Source organism: Drosophila navojoa, chromosome 3 (assembly GCF_054131105.1).
Source record: "Drosophila navojoa isolate 15081-1374.11 chromosome 3, UAZ_NAV_1.0, whole genome shotgun sequence".
Classification (NCBI taxonomy): Eukaryota; Metazoa; Arthropoda; class Insecta; order Diptera; family Drosophilidae; genus Drosophila; species Drosophila navojoa.
The window spans coordinates 26998122-27012379 of NC_142891.1; the positions used below are offsets into that span (position 1 = coordinate 26998122).

A 14258-nucleotide genomic window follows, 5' to 3' on the forward strand; every position below is an offset into this window, starting at 1 on the left:
TCTTAGATACTCAAATGCTATCGCCCAGATCGCATTCAGGGCTGCACAACTATCATTCCGTTATGTTAGGTGAAATTCAAATTTAAATAGAGAATGAAAATCAGATGGTTGGTTCTTTTCAACGCATTTTTATTGTAATTTTAATAAATATTTATAACTTTCTAAGCACATGGATCTCTACTTAAATTGCTTATGTAACTTTTATTTAACTAACTCATTTAATTCTAGCGACTTAATTGCATATTGTGTGGGAAAGTGTTGGTGGTGTGTGTGTGAGTGCATGTAAGGTTTACGTATCAAAATGCATATTGCAGTGGACATGCTTGAAATAAAACAAATGTAAGCACAACCAAGGTAAATGGACAGTGAGTGAGAGATGTAAACAAATTTAACATATTTGTATTTACTTATAACTTGCTTTATTTATATATAAATATATATATAATTTATTTTCTACTCATTTTCCATATTCAATAAAATTTATGCTAAATATTTGATGACTCGTGTAATTTAGTTCAAGAAACACAATTACAAAGCGACAAAGTATATATGTGTATATGTATATGTATATTCAAGATTGCGCGCTTAAATAATAAAATAGTTAAATTAATTGAGGTAGACAAATTACTAAAAATTAACACATATTCATAATTATAATAAGGCAAGTGGGGGAGTTTTCAACTCTTGTAGAGTTTCGTCTTCAAACTAACAGTAAAACTAGTAAAATTTTGGGTATATTCAAACTAAATGTACATGTAGGAGGAAATCGGACATATAATAACATGAAGAAACCTTTCAATTTATCTTAGTGCAATTCGTGTTTTTCATTTTTCATTTTTCGTTTTCTTTTTCTTTTGTGCCTTGTATAAATTAAGAGTGAACTGAGTATTTTGAGGTATTTGATTCAGTTACATTTAACCCCAAAACAAATTGGTTTACAATTAAAAACTATGCTCACATATATAAACGTATATATGTATAAATGTATGTGTATATGTATTTGTAACTCTCATTCGTATAAATAATATTTGAAATTTACATTGCCTGAAAATCGTTTTAAAATCTATAATATAAAATTGGCTTGAGTTTTTCGAGTTTTCCTTTTCTGATTCTGATCCTTTTGTTTTTTTTTTTTTTTTTTTTTTTTTCTTGCACTCATCCAATGTAGAACCTAAAACTAGGCAGCTGTCAAGTGTGCTGTGAAAGTTATATATATGCATGGATGTATATGTATGTTATAAGCAAGTCTGACCATAACGAACGCAGAGCTATGTGGAAGATATATTACGAATTGGATGGTTCACACAATTTCATTCAGCTGAGGTAGTTTGGTTGTTCTGCGTGTATTCCTGAGATATGGTTAGCATTATAAATAGTATATATATATGTATATAGGTAGGCTGTGGCATGGCACATCTGAATTGTTTCTCTTTCATGATAACACACACATATACATTTCAAAAACTGAGACGGATTTTCATAGAGTATTCAATTGGAGTATGCGTATAGTCCACTTAAATGCTTTCTTTGCTTGCTTGCTTGTTTCTTAGCTATTTACAGAATTGAATTGCTAACACTAAATTTTATGTATATATATATATATGTGAAGATATATATGTATCTGCATATATTTACCTAGATCTAGGTTTATGTTTAGGTATTTTGGAGTTGAATTTGAGACTGTCTTGGTTCTTGCATTCCTAAACTGCATTTTTACATACACACAACAGGTACATGTGTATACATAAAGTTTTATAAAGCATATATATATGTTATATATAGATTAGTATGTATATGTATGTGAGCATATTTATGCTTATCTGTCTTCTATTCCAACTCACATAGGTTCTGTTTCCGTCTTTGAAAAGCACAACATAAATTCTACTATATATGTATGTATATATAATAAACGCAGCACATGTCATGATGTTATTCCATGAACTGATTCTAGGTCCTAGGTAACTATCGTAACTATCATATGCATATATTGTACACGTAAACTGGTATACATGAGGATAAGGCTACTCGTTACAAATGTTCCATTTTCTGGGTATACAACTGTTCACGACGAAGACGAAGACGACGACGAGGATGATTCTTCGACTTACAATATACGAATATCGCAAAGACGTAAGTAATATCCTTTGTTCTTCACTATCCGATATGGGAATATCGTAATATCCTAATATCGTAATATCTTTTGCTCTCTTATTAACGACCCGCTCTCTTTAACTGTGTTTCTCTTTCTCCCCTCTCTCTCTCTTTTAATGTGTGTGTGTGTGTGTGTGTGTGTGTATTGCCTCTAGCTTATGTGTGATGCACGCCCTCATCCTCAGAGAAATTTTCCTCGGCATCCGAATTGTTTGCCTCATTGTTGCTGCCCGACTGATTGTTGTTGTCGAGGCCCAGGCCCAAGTCCATGGGCTCTGACCCGTCCCGTCGTATCTCAGCCTCGGCATCCACATCCACTTCATCCGGCTCCCCACCCGCGCCGGCGCCCAGATTGCCATGCATATGAGCCATCGAGCTGAGCCCCAGCGCTCCGTTCGCATCAGGTGAGAGGCTGCTCGCGTGCTGCTGCTGCTGCTGCTGTTGGTCGCGTCTCAGGATTGGCTCGATGGAGAGTCCACCGGCGCCCTGGCCAAAGCCACTCGCTGCGGCGCCAGCCGCGCCGGCCAGCTTGCTGAGGTCGAACTGGGCTGGCAGCAGACCCGCCGGCAGTTTGTCCAGGCTGTGGCCCATGGCATTCAGCTGCGCCATTTTGGCGGCATGCAACGCCGCTGCAGCCGCATGCTCCTGCGTCATGCCCATGCCTGCAACAGAGAACCATGTCATCGACTGTATATCAATGCGAGTGCCTGCAAACTCACCGAAAGTATTCTCCGTGATGAACTGCAGATAGGTGTCCAGGAGCGATTGCCCCGCGCTGCTGCTGCCGCCGGCAGCGGCGTTGAGTTCCTTCTGCTGGCCAATGGCAGCCGCGGCAGCTGCTGCCGCCGCAGCCTCGTTCCGCATGCGCGAAATGGTGGTGTTGGCATGCCCGAAGTTGCTCAGCAAACTCTCGTGGTAGCGGCTCAGGTCGTTGGCGTTGTTGCCGTAGAGCACGCTGCCGGTGGTCAGATCCTCGGGGTCGTCGTCGGAGTCGTCGGCGTCGTCCAGGGGGCCGCCGCTGGCGTTGCTCAGGTCCAGCTTCTGGGAGCCGTTGCCGCCGTTGCCGGCGCCGCCGCTGCTGCCGCTGCCGCCGGTGGGCGAGGCACGGGCGCGCAGCTCCGCGGGCGATATCTTGACGCCGGCCTTGGCCAGCAGCCGCGAGGCGAGATCTGGATCGAAGGCGCTCGGCATGGGCAGCACGGGCAGATCCTTCGTGGAAATGCCGCGATGCTGCCGCGACATGTGCGAGTGCAGCGAATTGCGCGACTTGGCCACGGTGCCGCACAGCACGCACCGGTAGCCGGGGCACACCGTGTGCTTGTCCTCCAGGTGGGTGCGCAGCGTGTGGGCCGAGCGATAGATCTTGCCGCACTTCGGGCAGGGCCGCGGATCTGTGGCCCGCACGCGCATCTCCAGCGAGCGACGCGAAACTGTTGATGGAACAAACACATGGATGTCAATAGATCAGTACAAATGCAAATATCTGCGTAGAGTAGATTCACTGAATAAGAGACTCGTTCACTCGACTTTTCTTCGTTTGCTCTTTATTGTTAAACAAAAACATAATCGCCTCATCGAGGCGTACATAAAGTGAGGATACATTTCTTGCCTTTACGAGCTACGCGTTCTCCAACCAATTGGCCAAACTAAAATATATACACATACACACATATATATATAGTAAAATATAGATATATATGCATGTATATATTTCTATGTATATAAATTATAATAGATGTAGGAGTACACATATACACATGCATGGGTGCATATGTATTTGCTATGGGCTACACAACTGTAAAATTGTCCGTGTCGAAATGGAATATAAGACGTTCTCTTCTTCTTCTTCTTCTGCTTTTTTGAGTTTTAGTTTTGCTTTAATTTTAGTTAGTTTTTCGTTTTGATTAACATTATAGGAACCTTTTTACGTATGCTTTTCTCTCTTGATGCTCTTGCGACATACCTATATACGAAACTAGAAATCAAATGACAATTTTGAGCTCTTTGGAAATTTCTCTCTAATAAAATTTGCAACTTCTCACTTGTCTAAGTGTGTATGTGTGTGTATTTTATGTTTTTCTCAATTCAATTGGTTTCTTTTTTTTTGTCTTGGCTAAAAATATATTACGCAGGCACATTCTATTTTGTAGTATCATTATAATTAATTATAATAACTATTTATAATTGTTTCTGCTTGGTATTCAGCTCATGTTTATCTACAAATACCTTGTTTCATATACTAAATGTATATAATATATACTATATTGTTTATACGCTTATACAGTAGATAGTATGCTAGGAGTTGTGTATGCGCTTCGTTCCTATGTACGTATAATACTGGAGTTTAGTGGAGTTCCTAGTGCCGTGTTAAGCGCCATCTAGCGTGTGGTAGTAGCAGTAGTAGTACGTTATCCAGCAGCGACTACACCTTACTAAAAATTACATTTAACTTGCAGCTCTGCTACGCCTCATAGTGTGAGTGTGTGTGTGTGTGTGTGTGTAAGTTTGTTTGTTTACTAAATATGGAATTCATTATTATTCATATAATCATCTCTGGGCTCTTTCTTTACAGTGTAAAACTAGCTCTGCATGTTGTACATGCATACATTCATATATAATAAAGTTGCACATACGCAGTAGTGGAAGTACGAATATGTACTAGTTGCAATATAGTATACTATCTTTTTTCATTTTAATATAGGAACGTAATAATTGTTGTATGCCAGCCTCAAGTCGCTTCAGCCACATTGCCAGGAAATTCCGAATTGAATAAATGTAAAGAAACTAAAATAGAATTTCCCATTTTAAGCACAAGTGAATATAGAATATATTAAAATGAAACCGTTTTCGGTAATAAACAAAGGAATTAGAAAAGCTTTCGATTTGGCCCAGTTAAGTGGCTTCTCGGCGCTGCTGGCTCGATCGAGTCTAGTACTACGTTTGCTTTGCTTATTCTGTTGTCCTTGGCTATCTACGATAGACGCGAGTGTCCCGAGTGTGGGCTTAGGATTATTGTCGCCTTTTGACCTTTTGACAGCTGGCAGCAACCTAGAGAAGCGTTTGTTGTCGCCCCTAGTGCGAGTATCTGCGGGCACATTGCCTCTGGACAATGGGGCGCCGGGGCGTGCCGTGGGGCGACACCAACTAGTTGGCCGCTTCGCTCTTGAATTTGAAGTCGGGGCCGCCGGCGAAGGGGCCGCCGGAGGAGCGCATGGCCTTCATTTTGGCCCACTGCAGTGTGTGCTTGATGCGCATGTGGTTGCGCACCGAGTTGGGATGGGCGAAGCGACGGCCGCACTCGATCACCGGACAGACGGGACTGTCGCGCGGATAGTGCCTGTCCAGGTGCTGGCGGAAGACGCGCTGCTCCAGCGGCGTCTCGCACAGCGGGCAGGGCAGCATGTAGTTGCTGCCAGCATTGCTGCTGCTGCTGTTGTTGCTGCTGCCACCGGCGGCAGCGGCAGCGGCGGCAGCCGCCGCAGCAGCAGCGCCGCTCGTGCTGCTGGCCAGGGCAGAGGCTGTGGCCGAGGCAGTGGCAGTCGCTGCTGCTGCTGCCGCTGCAGCCACCGCTGCTGCCGAGGGGTTCTGGAATATATCGGGAAAGTCGCGCGACCGACTCAGCGCAATGGTGCGCGCCATGAACAGATTGGCGGTCAGCTGTTGCTGGTGTGACACGGAAACTGATTGCTGCAGCTCATCCAGATATTGCTGCTGCTGCTGATGTTGATGTTGCTGCTGCTGCTTGAGATGAGGGCGATGTTCGCTCTGCTGCTGCAGGTGCTGCTGCTGTTGCTGTTGCTGCTGTTGCTGTTGCTGTTGACGATGCTGTTGCAGGGTTTGGTAGAGCGTCGATTCATTGGCCTGACAACTCCGTTTCATGGTCAGCGAAATGGCCGACGAGGCCGAGCTGGAGCGCTCGTCCTGATTGTAGTCCTGCTCCTCCTCGCTGTCGTTCCAGGAGCGCGCCGACGGCGTGGGCGATGAATTTGTCGAGCGATTCTTCTTGAACATGCGTTCATTGTTATTATTGTGGCTAATGGTATTGTTATTGTTATTATTGTTGCTATTATTATTATTATTATTATTATTGTTGTTGTTGTTGTTGTTGTTATTGTGGCTGCGACGCTCGAAGAGCTGCGCCAGCTGCGGCCGCTGCATCAACTTGGCCAACTTGCACGCCGCTGGCTGGCGATCGGCGGCATGCGCCTCATGCGGCTGCTCCTCGACAGGAACGTCCATGGCCTCCTGCTTGATGCTCGACTGCTGGCTGCTGAGGAACGTACCTGCAGTTGGACACAGTTCGCAGTGTTGCGGGAGGTCAATTGAGAATCAGAAATCAGTTGGCACTAATCTAAAACATTTCGTTATGCGGTTGCAAATGCGTCTCACCCAATTTAGAGTGCGTGTGTGTGTGTGTGTGTGCTTTGTGTATATTTGCATGTGTGTGTGTGTGTGTTGGTGTGGTCTTTGTGTGTCTTCCCATTGACAGCAGTTGCAGGCATTTGGCAGCAGCAACAACAACAACAACAGCAGAACTGAATTATCCTCCTAACTGCATTTCAATTTCTTTTGATCCAATTGTATTATTTCCATTTCTTACAGAATTTCTTTCGATATTAATCAGATTTGAGCCAATTGCAATCGTATTTTGGTTATTCGCTTTTTGTGCTGGGGGAAACATTCAGTTCTAACAGTTCCAATTGCTTTTACTACCCATCCACACGCATTGATCGTCCAGTTATTGCCAATTCGGTTCACTTAACTTAGGAGCTTTTGTGGAAATCATACTTAATACACATTCGAATAGATATTGAGATTGATTTTTATATGTACGTTTAACAGGCAGGCAAGCAAGTATTTGTATGTATGTATGTCTAGTTTGGCAAACGGTGCAAATTACATCAACTTTAAATATATTTAATAATCCAAATACATATATATTATATACACAAAAATATATGAGATCTTAAAGTATTAGAAACAAAATTAATAAACAAAATAATTTATATCATAAGGCAGCGAAACTCACAAAGATTTCTATTTCAGTCGAGAAATGACACACAGATGGTGCTATTAAAAAATATTACAGATGATTTTGAAGCAGTCGTCAGACCTAGACGGTGCTACGTTTTAGTGCTATGACGTATTCTTATTAGAACTCAACCAGGCTTGTACCCATACAATATTCGACTTCTGGATACTGTGATTAAATTGTACCTCAAGAGGTCAGTCCTCAAATAGAGCTTACTTAAATTTCAATGTACAAGGATTTGAGAATTAGAATTAGAGAATTAAGAGATATGCAAAAGTCTAAGTTAAATCTCAGATACTGTATACATCAATTTAACATTTCAAAATAATCAATAAACAAATTGAATCTTTTTATCGTTATTTTCTGCCTTAGAATGTCGCGGTTATTCCCACTATACAAGTTTATAATATTTTTTTTAAATGTAAAAAACTTTTTTAAAGTCTTTTCTCTTAGATTAAAAATCTAATTATCGGGACTCGACTGCTTATACAAAGTCAAGTTCCTCTCAGATGTAGATTTAATTTGGTTCAATGAAAACTATTTTTCAAGATTCACTAAAGTTTTATTCAAAATCCTTTCCCAGATTTCCATTTTAGAGTGCCTTTGAAAGGCTTGCGCCCAATCATCTATCAGTTGGTTCGTAATCCCAGCACACCCGAAAGGATTAGATCAATCCGGAGACCGTGACAAAAGCCATTCGTATGAAAGCGAGCCGAGGTGTGAGTCGAGGTGTAGAAGGTTTGAGGGCACGGCATATCGCGTGCCACGCTATCATTGGCAGATCTGGCGAACAACTCTATAGATATATGCTCGGTCCGCACATGACGTGCAGGCACACCATATGCCAATTGGCGCGGGTCCGAATGGGACTGATGCATTCGCATTTGTGTATCGTTTTCAATATTCGATAATAATAAATATTTGAAAAATAGAAACGCAATTAAATGTGTGGAAAATTGGCAGCAGCAGGGCGCTGCCAGGCCATGTATTGAGTCAGAGATTTGCATTGTACACACACTCACACACTCACACACACACCCAGAAGCTATTAGGGGCGTGTCTCTGGGCGATATGCTCATATGGCAAACGCCATTTGGCCAGGGCTCGGGCCATGACGCAAGAGCGCCCAAAATGAAATCAAATTAAACAATTTACTTTTTGCCTTTGTGCGTGACAACTCAAGGGAAAATGCAAACAAAATTTGTTGCATACATAAATATATCAATACACACACACACACACACACACACACACACACACACACACACACACACACACACACACACACACACACACACGTAGTATATATCGTCTATCTCAAGTGAAAAATATAATAAAATTTAAAATAGAATACGTTGCCATCTAGTATATACATACATACACATATACATATATATATGTATATATACCTGTCACAGCCGTTGTTGCTATATACTAATCTGCATGCATATAGCCGCATGCAACATGCCGCATGGCCCCGACTGTGGCTGCCTCATGCTGGACTCCTTCTGAGCCACTCGATTGGCTGCAGCTGAAGATGGCCCTGGCTTCAGCCTGGCTAAGCGACGCAGAGGGGATTCCTTTGACCAGCCATGCAGCTAAGTGCATCTAAGTGTGAGCCTGTGTGTGTGTGAGTTGCAAATGACAACGCAGCAGGCGAGCGCCATGCGAGTGGACCTCAATCAGGCGTAAGATGTCCCACCTTGCGCCCCTACAACAGGTGCAATTTTTGAGCGCTTGTCTTTCACTCAGATTTTGTTGATTCCTTTCAGGAGGTATTCAAGTGCTTTGGAGTGCTACTTTCTGAATAGACATTTCGCTGGGAGTGTGCGTTGGCCTGTGCGTAATGCAGCCCCAGATGCGTCACTCGATGTGCATAATTAATGAAATATAAAATGCAAACTTAATTCTCCTAATAGTTTTATGCACATTGCACAGCTATTTTTATTATTATTTCATATGAGTCAATGGAGAGATGCTGAGACAACGATGTGAGCCACAAATGGACAAGGGTTGATGCCCCAGAAATCCTAATTGAAATGGTGAAAACTCGAGATTTGCAAGATATTCTTATTTAGAAGATTCCTCTAAGGGCATGGCAATCCATAAAATAATATAATATACCAGATACATGCAATTTTTTACAAAAATAATATAATGAATGCACTTTTTACGGCCTCCTTTTCGCGGCATCAAGTATAAATCTAGAGCTAGATATTTAGAATTTTGAAAAGGATTTTCGAAAATAATTTCCAAGTACAATTTTCATTTACCAAAAATTTCTTTTAATTTGTTAAAGAACAATGGGATTGAACATATATCTAGCATTAAGACTCTAGGACAATTAAAGAAATACAACAGAAATTGTTCACATAATTATAATATATATATGTGCATGTATGTATAAATGAAAGGAACCCTGTTAAAATCAAACAGAATTAGGAAATTCTGAATTCGTCTATATTGCTGTCAATCTCTATGTAGTAGATACTATTTATTATCACAATATCATTTCATAATATCTGAAGGGACATGGATCTATATCACATACAGGGTAACTTCTAGCTGGGCACTCTCCATGCAAGCGCATGCACCACCTGGTTCGCACACTCAGCTTTGTCTATGTTCAAGTGATATTAAATAAAACTGTGCAAATTGACCAAGCTAATCACGTCAGATTGAAATAATGTATGCATATGTATTAAGTGTGCATGCGTGTGTTTGTATGTGTGCGTGTGTGTGTGTGTGTCTGTCTGTGCATGAGTGCTGTGCTCATATCCTGTATCTGGTGCCTAAATGACCTGGGCTTGGTGGCCCGAACTCATCAATTATAGCCGCATGCCCATGGGCGCCGCCAAACACTTTGCTTAAGGTGTCCCACAATGGCGCATTTCACACACACACACACACACACACATAAGACATTCAAATGTAGAGCAATTGCATGTGGCACCCCTCGGAGCGGAACTTAATGGTTATTTAAAGTTGGCTTCGCCTCGCATTCGCCGCGAATCCGTTTCGGATTCCGTTTCTGATTCGGATTGAGGAGTTTTAGACTTCGACTCGCATGTCGCAGCGCTGTTAGCGTCAATAGAAATTAGCTTTATTAAAGATAGGGCTCGAGTCAAGTAAGGCTTCCTCTTGGCTGCGCTGCTATATGACCTGGTCATTATTTTTAGCTCCCACCCCCTCCCCGTCCAGCCATTCGCCGCGTTTTGCATTTGGACGTCGCGACGCGAGGCGAGCAAATAATGAATTTTTCTATATAAATCACTCGCGTCAATGGGGCCGGGCCCATTGATATTATAGAGAGGGTTGCCCCGCTCTCCCGCTGCCCCGCTGCCCCGCTGCCCCTCTGCAAGCATTTCGTAGGCATTCTGGCAGGCTCTACGAAAGGGTTGAAGCCCGGGGGTGTGGCAGCTGGCGTAGGTGTGTTTAATGGTCATTTTTCGATGTCTTGCGATCGTTATCACCTCTGCTTATTATTATTAATATTATTATTATCATTATAATTATTCGAATGCATATTTCTCTGTCGTTTGTCTTTGGCTCTGGCGGTAATTCGTTTGCTTTTCTTCTTATTGGAATTTATTACTTAATAAGTTGAAATGCTTTTGGCCATTTCGTAGACCCGCCTTCGCCTTCGTCTTCGCCTTCGCCAAACTTCTTATACATATACAATATATGTATGTATTATAATATCTGAGGCGATTTTTACGAGCGCCGTTTCAGCGAAATTTTTGTTGTTTTCCAGTTTTGAGCTGGACACAGTTTAATTTCAACAGAATCTCAAAGATAATAAAACTATAAAAAGGGGTCGAAAGATCAAAAGCTACAGAGAGCGAAAGAGACAGATAGTGAGAGAGAGAGAGGGTGAGTGGGTGGTAGAGATGGTGTATGGGGGGGGGGGGGGGGGCTGCAGGCCGGCCTAAGCCACGCTTTTATTAATTTTTATGGGCTCGCTTTATATGCGCACACAAGTTTATCAGAGTCCTTGCAATAAAACACATAATACAGGCCGTCTCAAGTATTCCGTCTGTATTCCCTGACAAATTGGCGACGCAGTTTTACGAGCGTCTGCCGAGCGCCGCGCGCCGCTCAGAATTGTGATTGAATTATTGATAAAGTGATTACACTTCGCTGACCTCCGAGCGTATTCATAGGGCCCGGCCGTAAAAATCGTTTGACCGAATTCATTAGACGAGCATTGAGTTAATTAGCAGCAGAGCCAGAGGCAGAGGCAGCAGCAGAGGCAGCAGCTCGCTGCATTTGGAACTTCAGATTTATCGAATAACCATTTTAGATTGTCCAGCTGTCAGGCGACACACGACTTCCAGCAATCCATCTCTGTATTTGTTTATCTTACGACAGCAAAAAGAAAAAAAACAAGAAGCAGAAAACTGCAAACTTTTGATGCGGGGGGAAATGGAAATTTAGGCATCGGATGTATGGAGTAGGGTGTTCTATCTATCTATATCTACGCATAGCCCGGCACGTACAACGACGGTCCAAGCTAAGAATAAAAAAAATATAAAAACACCAAACGAAACGAAACGAAACGAGACGAAATGTTGTTTAAACTTTGCAAACAAGTTTGCTTGTTTTTTTTTTTTTTTCTTTTTCTTTTGTGTTGCGTTTTTTGCACACTCTGTATGCGTGTGTGTGTGTGTGTGTGTGTGTGTGTGTGTGGAGTCGCTCGCTGTCTCATAGATAGCATTCGAAATTGAAAGCGAAATTGCCGTTGAGCATGTGTGACAACAGCGGAGCAGTGGCAGCAACAGCGAAAGGACACAGGACCAGGACCAGGACACAGGCAGCAGGACTGAAGCATTGCCTGAGCCTCTGATATATTAACTGACAGCGTCTTTGACTTCGGGGCAGCGCCAAACACAGTGTGACCAAAGGGGAAAGAATTGTAAGTGACAACGCCTGCATACACACACACACACAGGTACACTCATACATGCATGTGTTGCCAGCATGGATTAGTTTGGGTTAAGCGGGAGCGAATAGCTTGATTAGGTTTATGTAGCATACTTTCTGGGGTCCAGTATAAGAAATACGATATAAATAAGTGAAATATAAATAGAAATATTTACTAATTACACAAAGTATATTTAACTAATACTGTAAAAGATATAGCTTGATGTATTGCTTCTTCGATCTACTGAGATAAAAAATTAGTTATTATATAAATGAAAATAATTGTGAATTTAAATGAACCCCAAGTAATAAATTTAAATATTTTAAAATTGTGTAATAAATATTAATTTAAAAATGAAAAAAACTGTAAGCGTAGAACATTACTTTTTTCAACTTGGTGAGGCGAATAATAAATAAAAAAATTCATATATATAATTATTATTATATATGTATATATTGTCAAACTAGATAAAGTTGTTACTAAATAATAAGTGATTAAATGAATAAGTGAAATAAATAATATATGTAATTTCTTAATAATTATTTATATATTGCAAAACAAATAAAAATAAAATATATTAATTTTGAATTTAAAAATAAAAGGAAAAGAAAAAAATAAAATAATAAAACAATTGTTTTTCAGTAAACTGCATTCAAAGTTTAATATATATGAATAAAATCTGTATTATTTACAATGTCTAACTAATCTAATCATAGAGCATTTCCCGCTCGACCTTAGTCAGATTACTTATGATTGTTTGCCTTGGCCACATCAAGTTTTTGGCACAGCCTCTATTTTATTTTTTTCGTTTTTTTTCTTTTTAGTTTTTCTTTTTGACATGTGATGAATGGCGATAATGCTGTTTGTTGTTTCAACTTTGAAATGAGAAAAGTTTGGGAGAAGTCAAAAATCGAGGCAAACGATTGAAAAATTGCATATGCTGAGCGTGCGAGACAAACAGAAGAGAAGAAAACAGTGCATAGTTTTGTGGAGGGGCAGCTGAGAAGTTCGCGAAATATTGCGGCATACATTCGAGAGTTGTCCGTAAACAAAATAAGCTGACACACACACGCACACACACTCACTTACAGTTGGCTGCTTAGTTTAAACCCTGCTTAGATGATGCCCTCTTGCGGTAATAAATTAGTCACGGCAGAGATGTGGGCCGAGCGAGAACAAAAGCAACAGCAACAACACACAAACACACTCACACAAATGCAGTCACACACACACACACACATGCGGAGAAGATAGACAAACGAATGAGAGCCACAACATAGTATGGGTGGACAGCTGTAGCCAGGACTGCAAAGGAAAAAGTTAAAAAGGATAAATCGCTTGTGTTCATCGCTCTTCGCACATAATAAATGTATCTTTTACTTGTGCACAGCTCGCAGCTCGAGAAGTTGCCCAGCGTCTACTTGGCGTGGGCGTAAGTAACTCGGCCACAGCCACCCTCAGCGGGTGCGACAGAGATAGCTGGCGGCGCACAAAAGAGCTGGCTATAGCGGCGCCCATGTGTGTGTGTGCGTGTGTGTGTGTGTGTGTAGTATATAAACTTAACAGCATTTGGCTATCTTTTTGCAATTGATGTATTACACATAAAAGTTTTCAGACCCTGCCTCGCACAGCCCACACCCCCGCACACATGGCCAGCTCCATGTACTCGAATTGCTATTCCTATTTCTATTGCATGCGTGTGCGAGTGTGTGTGTGTATGTGTGTATGTACAAAAACGTCGACGTCCAAGACGGCCACGTCCGCAAACAAAACGCACGCATACAATTACAAAACTGTTACACGTATGTGCGGAGAAAACCAAGAACTACGAGAAGAACGCAGAAGGAGGTGGCACAGCAACAACAAGAGCAAGTGCGAACGTGCGAGCGAGACAGAGAATGCGAACGAGGCAGGAAAGGGGTTCGGCTGGGTTGCTGCAAAAGGAATATTGTTAACCGACTGCAAAATAAATACAAAAACTTTTAATGCCTTCGGCTGGCGTCGCAGTCGTTGAAAAATGCTTCTGCTTGCCCCCTGCCCTCTACCCCAAATACATACACACACACACACACACACACACACACACACATACATGCATACACATACTATGTGTGTTGGCAGTATGGGGTAGGTAGCGTCGGACGGACAAAC

At 41.8% G+C, this 14258-nt stretch overlaps 1 protein-coding gene across 6 annotated transcripts in view; it reads right to left on the bottom strand.

Moving 5' to 3' along the window:
• Nucleotides 1-108: 108 nt before the first annotated feature.
• ab (BTB/POZ-zinc finger protein abrupt) overlaps nt 109-14258 on the bottom strand; it is a 56843-nt gene continuing 42693 nt past the window's right edge. For 5 of the 6 annotated variants that reach the window (XM_089256881.1, XM_030384178.2, XM_030384177.2 and 2 more), the window contains 2 exons: nt 2871-3581; nt 109-2813 (listed from right to left, as the gene is read on the bottom strand). In XM_089256881.1, the coding sequence (XP_089113007.1) occupies nt 2308-2813; nt 2871-3581 (1217 nt within the window). In that variant the 3' untranslated portion in view covers nt 109-2307. Of the gene's footprint in view, nt 2814-2870; nt 3582-3668; nt 6435-14258 lie in introns of those variants that run through there. The other variant, XM_030384179.2, reaches the window with a different exon arrangement.